At 40.2% G+C, this 13,223-nt stretch overlaps 1 protein-coding gene across 7 annotated transcripts in view; it reads left to right on the top strand.

Annotated features, from left to right (window-relative positions):
* The window catches only part of ARFGEF3 (ARFGEF family member 3), a 94,127-nt gene that overhangs the window by 45,043 nt on the left and 35,861 nt on the right, over positions 1-13,223 (top strand). For 5 of the 7 annotated variants that reach the window (XM_076333696.1, XM_076333697.1, XM_076333699.1 and 2 more), the window contains 7 exons: positions 31-153; positions 1,690-1,732; positions 2,750-2,828; positions 6,401-6,505; positions 9,266-9,590; positions 11,007-11,119; positions 11,864-12,774. In XM_076333696.1, the coding sequence (XP_076189811.1) occupies positions 31-153; positions 1,690-1,732; positions 2,750-2,828; positions 6,401-6,505; positions 9,266-9,590; positions 11,007-11,119; positions 11,864-12,774 (1,699 nt within the window). The remainder of the gene's footprint in view (positions 1-30; positions 154-1,689; positions 1,733-2,749; positions 2,829-6,400; positions 6,506-9,265; positions 9,591-11,006; positions 11,120-11,863; positions 12,775-13,223) is intronic. The other 2 variants (XM_076333698.1, XM_076333701.1) reach the window with 1 other exon arrangement.

The following is a 13,223-nucleotide window of genomic DNA, read 5'->3' on the forward strand; positions in this document are numbered from 1 at the left end:
CTATGTACTGCTATCTTGTTTCCTCATCAGGTTTGCATTGAGACATATGTATCTAGCTGTCACCAGCGGAGCATTAACACCGCTGTGCGGGCAACCCTCAGCCAAATGTTGAGTGACTTGACTTTACAGTTACGACAAAAGCAAGAAAATATGGTGAGCCTTCTGGCATCAACAAATGGTTCCACGTCCATGGCTGCAGTGTCTTGTACTGGCTTGTTGTGCCTTATGGCTTTTATTTGACACTTCCACAATTAATCCTGTTAAAAAGCTTTTTTGGGCTCTGACTCCGCGCCTGCCTCAGAGCAGTCTGTTGGAAACGCAGCTCTCACGTTGTCAGCTCTACTTGGCTGATTATTTTTTTTCTCCTTCCATTAAACAAAAGAGGCTTTGTTCTGATGTCAGGCTGCCTTGGCCTTTTCCTTTTCCATTCTTTATTTTGTTTGCGTGTTTTCCTGAGGTTCACTGAAATCCACTTGCCAAAAGTTTTTGCATGACAAATAATCAAAACAAATGCTCAACTAAGGAAAGTGTAATTGAGGTTTTTCTTCTACTTTTTTGTAGAAGATAATTTAAGTTTATTAAAGTCTTTGGCTGTTAGCAAAAAAATATATTCTATTTATTGCATTATTAAAATCCATGAGAGCTGTTTGGATGAAATCCCAGCACATTGTCAGCAAAACTGTAAATGTTCTGGGTACATGTGATATTACATTGGCTTCTTACATTCGTCCGTGCTGCTTTGTATATTATCGTATTATCAAAAACGTACTATTTGTAAAAGTCAGTTTCTGTTTATTAGGAAATTTTAAGGACTGTAGTTGTACAGATTATTTTCCTTACATCTGTTTTGGGTTAAAATGATCAATTCTATTTTGGACTATTAGACTAGATTACTTTTATCCTAATGAGCAACTGCAGAACAGAATTAATCAATTTACTTAAACCTATCTTCTGTCTGTGCTAAGTAGATTAATTTTACTAGCCAAAACATTTACAAAAAGAACCCAAAAAACAAAAAAAACCCAAAACAAGCCAAAACCAGTAGTTTTGATATTTCAGTTTGGGTCTGAAAGTTGAATTTTGTTAGTTCTGTTCTTAGCTGAGGAGTAGGTGAAAGTATGAGAGCTGCATTTAGTTCCTGGTAGTTTGTTGGTGGTGCTTGAGAGGAGAATTTGGCTTGACCCTTAGTGCACTGATAGGAAGAATCCTATACCGCAGCTGAACCAAATGATGTAAGAGGTCATTTCCATTTCCTGACTGCCATTAATTGTGTTGGCACTGTAACATTAACGATGACAATGTGATAAACGCTCTAATACTCAATTGATTTTGGTTTCTAAGTACTTTGTGAAATCCAGACTATGCTTTCCTCAGTTATTTTCAGTGAGACCTACATGCCTAGTTATTACTGAGGTTTTTTAGGTGTAGGACATCCCTTACGGACTTACAAATCCTAGTTCAGCTCAATGAGATGTGAGTTCCTTAAATCTAAATGACTGTTAAAACAGATCTTAAGGAATTTTTGAAAATGTTATGCAAAAGCTTCACTTAAAAAAACCTAACAAACAAAAAACTCAAAACAGATAGAGGACATGGATTTGTTAAGAAAGCTCTGCTGTTAAAGTACTGCTTTTACAGTGTTTTTCTACTGCTTTCACTGATTACACCACTGTTGTCTTTCCTCAACAGACAATTGAAAACCATGACGCCTTGCAGAAATTCAAGACTCAAGGTATTTGTACCACTTTTTTAGTGACTCCTTCCAATCCAGCTTTTTTATTCTTCACTTTCCTTTCATCAGCACAGTACTGTTTGATGTCACAGGAATTACATCTTCAGGATTTCTTACCTTCTACATAGCTTGATGTTACCTGTGGCAAGAACTGAGACAGCCCTGTTAGTTCCTGGTATTTTCAGTTGTGTCTTCATTTGGACCATGGTAACAGCATTGCACTCAACATAGTAATAAATGATTGTTTCAAGGTGCTAACTTCTGTAATTAAGGAGTTTCAGTGCTCTGGAGAAAGTTTTAGTAAGTGGCTTTACTTCCTAAATTGAAACAGATTCATAGAGTAGGATGTGGAATCTGGAAATGCTTGTGTTACTGTATTTCAGGCCAGAGATGCGGTTATAACGGCAGCTTTTGAAAGCACATCACTAGCAAAGGTGTGTTCACGCTTGCCAAATTATTATTTTACAAGAGAATTCTTCCTACTCCTATTCTGGGTTAACTTCCACCATCTTCCCTGATAGGTAAAAATAATCCCTGCTTTTGATCTTCTCATTGGATTTCTGCAGGAGAACTTGTGTGGATGGAGGCTAAAATCTTTGAAGTGCACAAGCGTCCCCTGTTAAGTTCAGGACCTGGTCAGACATCAGAAGCTGTGTAGCAGAGACAAACTACAGGGAGAGATACAGAAATTTTAGCTGCCATGTAGAAGTACTGGAGCCAGTCCCTTTTTTATTATTTATTTATATACTTATTTTATTATCTGAATTGGATTTCAGCTGATCTTCTGTAAATGTGTGTAAGCAATCAATGCTCTCTCCGGATTTAACACTACTGCTTTTTCATTGTGTGGAGATCACTTTCCAGTCTAGGACTTTTCCTACTGCATCTTCTCTATGAATTTTGGCAGCCCTGCTCATTGTTTAGAAGCTCCAACCAACTCTGAAAGTCTATGCAGTGAACTGAGGTTGTAATCCAGCTGCACATATGTAATGCCTTTGATCTTTGTCCTTTTTGGAGGTACTTCAGCTGAGTCGCTTTGTGATGATGTTGTATCTGTCCTCACTGTGCTCTGTGAGAAGCTCCAGGCTGTCATAAAGTGAGTTATTTCAGTTTATAATTTGAATTTATTACCTGGAGATTCAGAGTGTCACTGATACATGTGTTTGTACTGTTGTAGTTCTGGGATTATGGAGCAAAGCTGTGCTGAAATGAAGTGTTTATTAGAGGAAGTATTGTTCATGATGCATTAACTTAATCATCACTTGAGATGAGAAGCTGATTTGCCTTCTCTGTGCACTGTTCAGCTTTAAAGAGCTTCCAGGAAATCTAATCTATAAGTAACTCCCACAGAGCAGCAAAATACTTGTCAAAGGAGAAGTTCTCTTTTCTGGCTTGAAAGCAACCATTGTAGAGAGAACAACAATTACAAGAGACAGGGAAAAACCAGAAAACATTTAATAACAGAAAATTTAAAAACAGAAACATTTAATATGCAGAATGAATTAGTATGTCCTTCTTAGAAAGGCAGCATTTATCTAATTGAAATAATTTGCATTACCAAAGCATTCCTTAAATTTAGGAATATCATACACTCTACCTACTTGGAAATGCATGAGCCTGACTTTTAAAGTGCCGTTATTATGGGCAGTCGTAGGGTGTTACACTGCATTAAAATACTAGAGTCTCTTGTTGGCCAGTACTGTATCAGTAAATACTTACTCATGAGTTAAAAGTTACTTCCTGTGGCATTCTAGCATGGCTCAACTAATGGTCTATTAAGAAATGAGCCAAAAAAAGCCTGAAGTGTTAGAGGTGACAAACTGGCTAAAAGCAATGCAAACATTATACAGCAATTATTTAAAAGCTAGAAATAGAGCAAGCTGGAAATACTTTGAAAGTTTTAAGGGAAAAACAAGTTCGTTCTTGACGACATTGTTTCTATATCAGTAAAATAAGATTTAACTTGCTACTAGTGCCAGTTGCAAATCACCTGAGTGGTAGCAAAAAAGCCAATCTGAAACTATTTTAAATGTAGCATAACGTTGTCTCTTTGGTTGGACTGTATGTCTCTGAAAGTAGCCTGTGATGAACTCGGGGAAATGGGAGAAATACAAAACAAGCATGCGTCGGTACTTCCTTTTATGTGCTCTACCATTTTCAGAAAGTCTATGGCTTAGGAGCTACCAGAGCCGAAGACAGCACAGACATCTTTGTGTGCAGTTCTTCTATAGACTTTCCTCCCATGAGTGTCTCTAATTACAGCAAGATTTGAATGGGAAGAGTGCCTTACTTAGCATTATTTAATCAGTGACAGCATTTGGGAAAACAAAAGCATGTTTCTGAATCTTCTAAAGGAACTTTTTTTCTTAGCTGTGTGCATAGTTACAGGACAATAAGAAAAGATTTTCAAAGTGTGTCTCTAACAATAGCAAGTGGCAAAACCAGCTGAAAGATTAATTCTTTGTATCAAATTTTGCCCACATGTGAAGCTATAAACAGCTATCATCTGATAAGTATTGTCCACCAAATGATAATCACTTTGAATTACTGGTTATGAAATATCAAAACTAAACTACCTGACAGGATCTCTCAAAATCACTAAAGTCTTTTAAAAAAAGATCTACAATCCCAGCTCCCCATAAAACTGTACTGAATTAGAACAGGTTGAGGCATGCTGTAGATAAAGTACAATAAGAAATTCAGAGGACTTAAAAATACTTGCTGAGCCATGATTTACTTCATGCTTGTAATTATGTACCTAGACTGTTAGGATCTCTAATTATGTACAAAGCATAGTAAAGGAATCTGGTTGAATCTGAGGAAAATAAATTTAATTAGGATGGCTTGTTAAAGAACTAACTCCATGAATGAAAAGCCTTTATTTCTTTCAAGGCCAATTTTGGTATCTCCTTCAAAACACTTTGTTGGCAGCAACTTAACTTTCTAACCTCCAGGTCAGTGAAGTGAGGTTTTAGTATGCTATACTGCCTGTTCTGATTCCTTAGTCTGAAGATTACTTTAAGTCCTCCTAAATGTCAAGCTTTTTAGAATTTGGTTTTGAGGGAGGCACAGCTATGAGTGATGAGGAAGAGTTCAGGGAGGAGAATTTTTTTCTCGGGGCCACTGGTGACTTTGGTGACTCTGGAATTTGTGGCAGCAGTGATACGAACACACTCAGCTACGCTGAGGTGTGCAGGACTGCAATGTTCATTCCTTACCACAGGAAAACAATTTGGTAGTAAGAGGCATCAGAGCAATCAAGAGTGCAGGGATGCCCTGTGCATGCCCATGCAAGTGTCAACTGCAAGATGTTGATGATCTGCATTAAGATGCATTGTAAGAAAAGCTGTCAGGAAAGAAGGCAATTGTATCTGGAATGTGTGTATCTTTCCAGATGGGTGTGGACTGTTGTGAGGAAAAGGCTATCACCTCTAAAATATATAACCAGCCAGCAGTTTTAAACCCTCCATAGCACAGAGTTAGAAACCTAGCTTCAAGCCTCGGGATTCCTTATTTTCTGCATGGCATGTGAAACAGGTACTGTTCTACTTGGATGAAAATTCATTTATGTGAACAAAAGGAATTCAGGCAGTGACGGAAGAGCAGACATTTCTCATTAGAATCATAGAATCATTAAGGTTGGAAAAGACCTCTAGGATCATCGAGTCCAACCGTCGACCCAACACCACCATGCCCACTAAACCATGTCCCTAAGTGCCGCATCCACACGTCTTTTAAATATTTCCAGGGATGGGGACTCAACCACTTCCCTGGGAAGCCTATTCCAATGTTTAACCACTCATTCCTTAATTTCAGTTAAGATAAATCCATTCTTTACAGCTTCCTTTACCTACCATAATACATCAGAAAATACATTCATCCAGCTCTCATGTTGGGCCAAAAAAGAATGATTAAATCCTAGTCGTCTTAGGAATGAAAACCAGAATGTGAGTGCAATTGGCATGGGGAACTCCTTTCATAAGGCAGACCTCAGCCTTGCTTGTCTCCTGAATCCTGCAGCTAATTCTGAGAGTAGGTACAAGCACATTGTATGTTACAAGTGCATCAATTCCAGGTGTCCACAGGATCTTTCACATTCTTTCTCATGAAGCTCACTTTGTGTTTATGGTTTTGACAGAGTAACCGGCAAGGCCCTGAAAGGTAGCCATGTCATCATGTGACTTTCTGCCTGTAGACATTGACTTTTGACCATTGTGGCTGTCACCAAGAAAAGAGAAAATATAACCAGATGAGAGCAGCCTAAATGCCCTTCAGATTGCCTGAAGAAACTATCCAATAGTCCAAAATCTTCTGGTTGTCTCCTTTTCCTCTGTTTAAGGGCTGCTTCCTCCTCAAGTTTTTAGACTGAATTTGAATAATTATTTCTGTTTTCTTCTTCCTCTTTTTTTCACATAGATTTTTTTTTAATTCCTCACTCTGAAGTTTGATTAATTAAACTATTACTTACAAAAAGTAGCAGATAGCTGCATGTGGTCAGTACAAAATAAATGGGATGATAAAAGTGATCACACCATTGTAAATCCATAGGAAGAATCAAAATAAATCACTGCTGTAAACTGCGGTATATTTTTTCAAGTGAACTAATGTAGTTATTTTAGAAAATTAAATAATCTTTGTGACGTGAATGGCATCTTTTCTCTTTGCCAGTGACAATCGGCAACTTCAGCTTCTTTACTTGGAGTGCATCCTCTCCATGTTAAACAGCTCCTCTCCGAGCATGCACCAGCACAAAGGATTCACTGATCTAATATGGTGAGTACATCTGAAGACTAATGCAACTATTCAGTTTGTAAGTATAAAAAGACCTTCTCCCCCCAGCCATGCAACCAAACCTGTAATAAATCTCCAGATGTGAGCAGAGCTCGCTGTTAACCTACTATCAGTTCATTCCGTGCCTCATATAAGATTGGTTAGGACCTCATGCTCAGCTAGCACACTAAATCCCTGTAGTGAATTATCACTGTAATGAAGTCTAATTTATTTAGCCAGAACAGAAAATCTCTTACGCTTTCTGCAATTGTTCGGATTTGTGTGTGGCATTAAACACACAAATATTCTGCTTACCCTAGGAGGGTGCTGTAGAGATTCTTACTGCTCTGATGCAGTACTACAGGAAGATAAGCAGAATTAATGTCAGATGGTGTGCTGGTGACCAGAAATGCTTATGACCTGCATTGTATAAGGGCTGAGGCTAAATGGCCTTTGTGGTGCTTCCACTTTATCAAGAAATCCTCTTTTTAATACGCTTCACCAGAAAGGCATGATGTCTTTAGTGTTCGTATCTACCTCTAAATTGTTTGATATCATCACCTTGGAGCACCTGAAATAATCCTTTTCCCTCATTTTGTTTGCAATAGTGCTTTTTTTATAGCATATGGATAACTGAGTCATAGTAATAAAGCAAGAATGTAACTAATATGCAGTTCCTTGCAGTCCCTGCCCATCCTGTGACCTTGGCGGATGATTGTGTTAAGAAAAGATATATGTGACTGTTAATGACAGATGTGTTTCTTGTGCTTTTACCCTGTAATTTTTGAAATGGAAGTGTTTGACTTGGGCCCAATTCTAAGGATGCAACATGCAGAGGCACCCATAATTTCCCTTGCTGTCCCAGGAAAATCAGTGGCTGCTGGACTGGAGGGTCTTCAGGTTGATAACACTTGGCAGTGTTGCATAGAGACCCTGTGCTGAGGCCTCTGGGAGCTCTAACGTAAGAGCAGAATTCTCTCTTTCATGGCAAACCCATTTCAGAAGTTTCTGCCCTTGAATTTCACCCAACCCTTTGTTTATGCTTATGTGACTGACTGTGGGGCCATCCTATAAGCAAGGTCACTGAAATGATCTCGGTTAAAAGAAAATGCTTCCTGTTTTATTTTAAATTTACATCATTTTCATGATCCAGTTTACGCTGCAAATCTACAGGTGTTTGTATTTGTAACTGTGTATCATGAGGGCAAGCCATCAGGGGCAGGATTTCTTAACCTGCATTGCTGCCAGGGAATATTCATCCTCCAGCTACATGCTTAAGATGAAGTGTGGGAGGGGGGAAAACCAAAACAAAACTGCCACTAGGAAGACATGAAACAGTTTAAACTGCAAACATCATTTTGAATATATTGCAGCATAAGTACACACTAATCCATTAGCTGTCTAGTGAAGTTGCGTACCAAACTGATAGTTGTCTGTGTTCTTTAAGGAGCTGTTGCCTACATGCACACAACTTTCTCTCTGGCTGGCACTTTGTAGTCAGTTCTCAACAGAAGATAAAGAAGGGAGGAGACAGAAGATTTAGCTCTGTGTTCTTCTGACAGTGTTCTCCGTAGTTTGATACAGAAGCACTTTGATGGGACTAAGATGTGTGGGGAATATGTTGCTGTTGCAACCTGTGATTACGCCTGCTTCGAGACAGGCACGTTTCTTAAGCAGTGAATTGATGTGTTTTGAAGTGTACCTGATTGGAGAAAGAAATGGAATAAGCAGACTCAAAGTCATTGTCTGATGTCTGATTAAAAGCTGTTTTTCTTTCTGTGACTTCAGGAAAACGAGCTGTTTTAGCAGGCACATTAAGAGAAGCAATGAAAGTTCTGGGCTGCATTAAAATCTTGAGAAAATAAGATGTACTTACCTATAAGAATGTGTTACTTTTTATGGTGAATCATTACTCGTCATTGGGTGCTTGCTGTAGGCCCCAGCTTGAACCTCTGAGGCATGTGGGTGAAAATCAGGTCTGGGACTGCATTCTCATGCAGCACTTGGTTTTTTAAATTAGGGTCTTGCAGACTGAAGTAAAACATCAAGTGCATGAGTGCAAAGCTGAAATAACAGCTAATGGAGCAAAGTGCTGAGTTGGGTTTGGCTCTGGTTCCACAGAAGAGTGATCTGCTGGTGTGGAATCACTTAACTTGAGTATTCATGCAGAAAGACAGTGAAGAAAGGATGGTGTTTTTAGAGTATAGTGGCATATGAAGAGTTACAATGCACACTGAGTTACTGTAGAGGGCTTTAATTACGTTCTCAAAAGCCAGCAGAACAGAGGCTCACAACTAAGGGTGCTTTCTAAAATACAGGCATGTGCAGTTCAGTGATGAAACATCAGGCCTCCTAGTTAACATAGATTGGTTTTTGTTTGGTCAGGTTTTTTAAAGGTCCCAAGTTGGACTGAAGAAGAAACACTTGGCAGGAGAAACCTAGAATTTCTACCTTGTGATAGGTTGCAGCCAATGAAAGAGGCAGCCACGCTATCATGTAAAGGGCAGCACTGTGCAGCAACATGAACTTGCAAAATCAGTACCATGTTTATAAAGCACCCAAAAGTATTTCCATATGTACTAACATGCTGATGCTTGGGAGATGAAAAATGCGTGGCGTAATTTGTTGTTCTATCTAGCCACTGCTGTTGACTGATCATTAAAACCAGAGTGTGTATCTCATTTAACCATGGGCTATTTTCAATCTGTTCCTGTGAGATTTTTTTTTTTCAGTTACCATCTGCTGCTTTTCTCTTTTTCTCAGGAAGCAACTGTGTCCAGCCCTAGTAGTAATTCTGGGAAATCCAATCCATGACAAAACTATCACCTCTGCCCACAGCAGCATCTGCCTTGAGGCTGATTCACCTTCCTCAGGGATCTCTGATCATGGCCGGGGTTCAGGTTGTTCCTCCACAGCACCTGCCCTTAGTGGGCCAGTTGCACGGACCATATATTATATTGCAGCAGAACTGGTTCGACTGGTGGGGTCAGTGGAATCCATGAAGCCTGTGCTGCAGTCTCTCTATCACCGCATACTGCTTTACCCACCACCTCAGCACCGAGTAGAAGCCATCAAAATTATGAAAGAGGTAGGGTAATCGCATGTGCAAATCCAGGCATGTAAAGCAAAATGTTTATTTAACAGTAAATGTTGCTGATAGGTGCATCCCAGTCCATTCCATACCTTAGCACTAGGGATGTTGAAATCACCCTTTCTGAGCACAGCTGTTTACATCAAAGCCACTCTGATAAATATTTTTAGTTTTACAAAGTCGTAATAGTTATATTTGTCTCCATAACACAAGCTGCTATGACAACTCCGTCAGTGTTCATGCTGTGGTACTGTGTAGAGCAGATCTTATCACTGAGTCATGACTGCTCTTTTGGGTGAGATACAGTATAGTGATCCAGTTCTCAACTTCTTTGGCATCTTTCCCCACTCTCTGCTCTTGCTAGAAGGAGACATTCATCTTCACACTGTAGTATTCCAGGCATTAAGGTGAATATGTGCTTTGATTACGTGCCAGGTTTTTGAAATACAGTTTCCTTGAGCTTTATTAGAATAGCCACAAGAAAGCTGCCAATGTCGTAAGTGGCCATGTCAAGACCACTCCATTCTGGCCTCTTGGCCAGTGCCTCTGACAGCACTAGAACTGGAACATTTTGAGACTTCTTTGAGCAGCAGCTGAAATCATGGGCTTTTCCATTTCACATGTGCAGCTTTCTTCTCATGTGGAACACAAAGCAACTTACGTGATTTGTAGGAACAGTGATCTCTGTCAGAGGATTTTTGTTCTAGCTTGCATGTACCTAGGCTGTTCTGTGTCTGAAGATCTCTCCTACCACCACACAGCCACCCACTGGGTTGTTGTCTGAACTGGTAGTCACCCTGGCACTTGTCTTCCTCTAATTTTAAACAATAGCAAGATGACAATTGAAGTTTTAGGAAAAGCTCAGTCTAATGTTGTTTCCTGCAGGACATATCTGTTGCCTCTTTCTGCTTATTAATATGGGCTTGTTTGTAAAGCCTTCTCCTTGTATTTCCTGGTGGACATTAACAGGATGTCACCCGGCAGGTTGAGTCAGAAGGAATCACTTTGCTTATCTTTGCATGACTCTATCACTTTGTAACTGGGTGACTGAAGAGAAAGGCTCCCTTTGGTGTATATAATATAATGCAAGATACTTGCTCTATATTTAGGCATAAAGATTGTCTTGTGTGCGGTATCAGTTGAAACATTTTCAGTCAAAAGTGTAAAGCACTGGAGAACATTCTATATGTGATTCTTGTTGAATATTCTGCTCTTCTTTATCTGCTTTTCTGCCCTTAAAAAGAGGAAAGGTAGCTTTAGTAAGTAAAACATCAGTGTGCTGTTTTCCTTTGCTGTGAGAAATTACAGTACTGCTACCTCGGGTTCCAGGGCTTGATAGAACTATGACTCATTTATTGTATTTAAATAATGCTTAGATAATCCTCTAGTAACTTCTGTTTCCTTTCCTTTCAGATACTTGGCAGTCCTCGGCGGCTTTGTGATTTGGCAGGGCCCTGCTCTTCTGAGTCAGAATCCAGGAAGAGGTCTATTTCTAAAAGGAAGTCCCATCTGGATCTTCTCAAGCTGTACGCTTTGTTTCCTCCTGTAGCCTCTTCTCTCTTAAACCTGTGCACACAGGACACTTAAACAGTTGTACCTTCAGAAGCATACCCAAATATGAGCCAGGGTATCTCCCTGGTTAAATAAGCTGTGAAAATGGAAGAGGGGTAAAAGCTCTTACTGGTTTGTCATCAGTCTGGGCCTGTTTGTAAAGGCATAGAAAACTACCTTGTGGAGTTTGCCAAAATACCCAAATATGTTGGTTTACAGCTGGAAATTCTTGTGTTTGGGTCCCTAACCTTGCACTGAAATAACTGTGTGCTTATTTAGAGGTACATTTCCAAGATGAAGTCAAAGGAGGTAATAAAAAATTTAAACATTGTCAGATTGAGCAGGAAGGATTCTCAGTTCTTATAAAGATCATATCTTGTAGATAAGATAATTTTCAGGACACAGATGGCTTTAAATGTAGCTTCAGTTGGGTGTTGAGGTTTTTTTCAGTGTAAGTGCTTGTCTGTAAGGGAAAACATGCCGTGCATGCTGCTACAAAGGCACAGTAACTGTTTCCCTGGTTGGCACTCCCTTCACAGAATGTCCGTGTCCACATGGGAGACATAATAATTTGTTCTGATACTAGTTGTCTTTCTCAGGAGTAGTCTTACAGGATAATTTCACTTCTTTTTTTACTGGTTATGGAGGAATGGTGTTGGATAATAGTGACGTGCTCACTGTATGTGCTGCATCACTTAAATAAACTGTTTTAATTTTAGTATCATGGACGGGATGACAGAAGCGTGCATCAAAGGTGGTATTGAAGCATGTTATGCTTCAGTGTCCTGTGTCTTTGCCCTGCTTGGAGCATTAGATGAGCTGAGCCAAGGGAGGGGCCTTAGTGAAGAGCAGATCCAGCTGCTGCTCCGGCGCTTAGAAGAATTGAAGGATGGGACCGAGACGAGCAGGGACTCCATGGAGATCAATGATGCCGACTTTAGGTGGCAGAGGCGCATCCTGTCCTCAGAAAATCCTGCCTGGGAATCAGGAAATGAGAAGAGTCCTGATATTAGCATTAGCGTTACCACAGACACTGGTCAGACCACTTTGGAAGGGGATATGGGACAGACAACTCCAGAGGATAACCCAGAAAGTCAAAAAAACTCACTGCCATCTCCAGCTGGACACGAAAGCAAAGAGATACGTTACAGAGAACCAGAGTCCGAAACCATCGACCAGCCAGATGTTGTTCAGAGAAGCCACACCATAGTCTATCCAGATATAACTAACTTCTTATCAGTTGATTGCAAGACCCGGTCCTATGGATCCAGATACAGTGAAAGTAACTTCAGTGTAGATGACCAGGATCTTTCTAGGACTGAGTTTGATTCATGTGATCAGTATTCCATGGCAGCAGAGAAGGACTCAGGCAGGTCAGATGTCTCAGACATAGGCTCTGACAATTGCTCCCTGGCTGACGAGGAGCAGATGCCACGGGATTGTCCAGGTCACAGGTCCTTACGTACTGCTGCTCTCTCTCTGAAATTGCTGAAAAACCAAGAAGCAGACCAGCACAGTGCACGGCTGTTCATCCAGTCACTTGAAGCTCTTCTTCCTCGGCTTATAGCTCTTCCCAGCATAGAGGAGGTGGATGGAGCACTGCAGAGCTTCTCTTCAACCTTCTGCTCAGGTTTGCAAGCAAATATTTACTGTCTAACCAGCACGCACACTGTGACAGCACTGTACACAGATTCTTTTGTAGGATTTCATCTTCAGAGAACATATCCAGAATGAGGAGGGTTGTGCTTTACAAAGCACATTCCTCTACAGCAGCACACTTCATTTAGGGCAAAGCAAATTGAATATACAGGCACTGATTCAAAGGGAGGTCAATCCATTAACTCTTAACAAGCTCTGGATTACATCCTCAGTCAACAGAGAAATCGAATTTTCTGTAGTAAGATACCTCTTCACAGGTTTGTGGAGATCTGTTGAGAAGATTTGCACATGCTGTCATTAAAGAGAGGCTGGGGTTGCCCCTTAGCATGAAAGGGGTGTGGGGAGGACCATCACCTGTTTTGAAAGAGATTTAAGTAGCTTAGTACATCACTGCATTAGTATTAGTAATGCCAGCCTTGC

Source organism: Aptenodytes patagonicus, chromosome 3, assembly GCF_965638725.1.
Source record: "Aptenodytes patagonicus chromosome 3, bAptPat1.pri.cur, whole genome shotgun sequence".
Classification (NCBI taxonomy): Eukaryota; Metazoa; Chordata; class Aves; order Sphenisciformes; family Spheniscidae; genus Aptenodytes; species Aptenodytes patagonicus.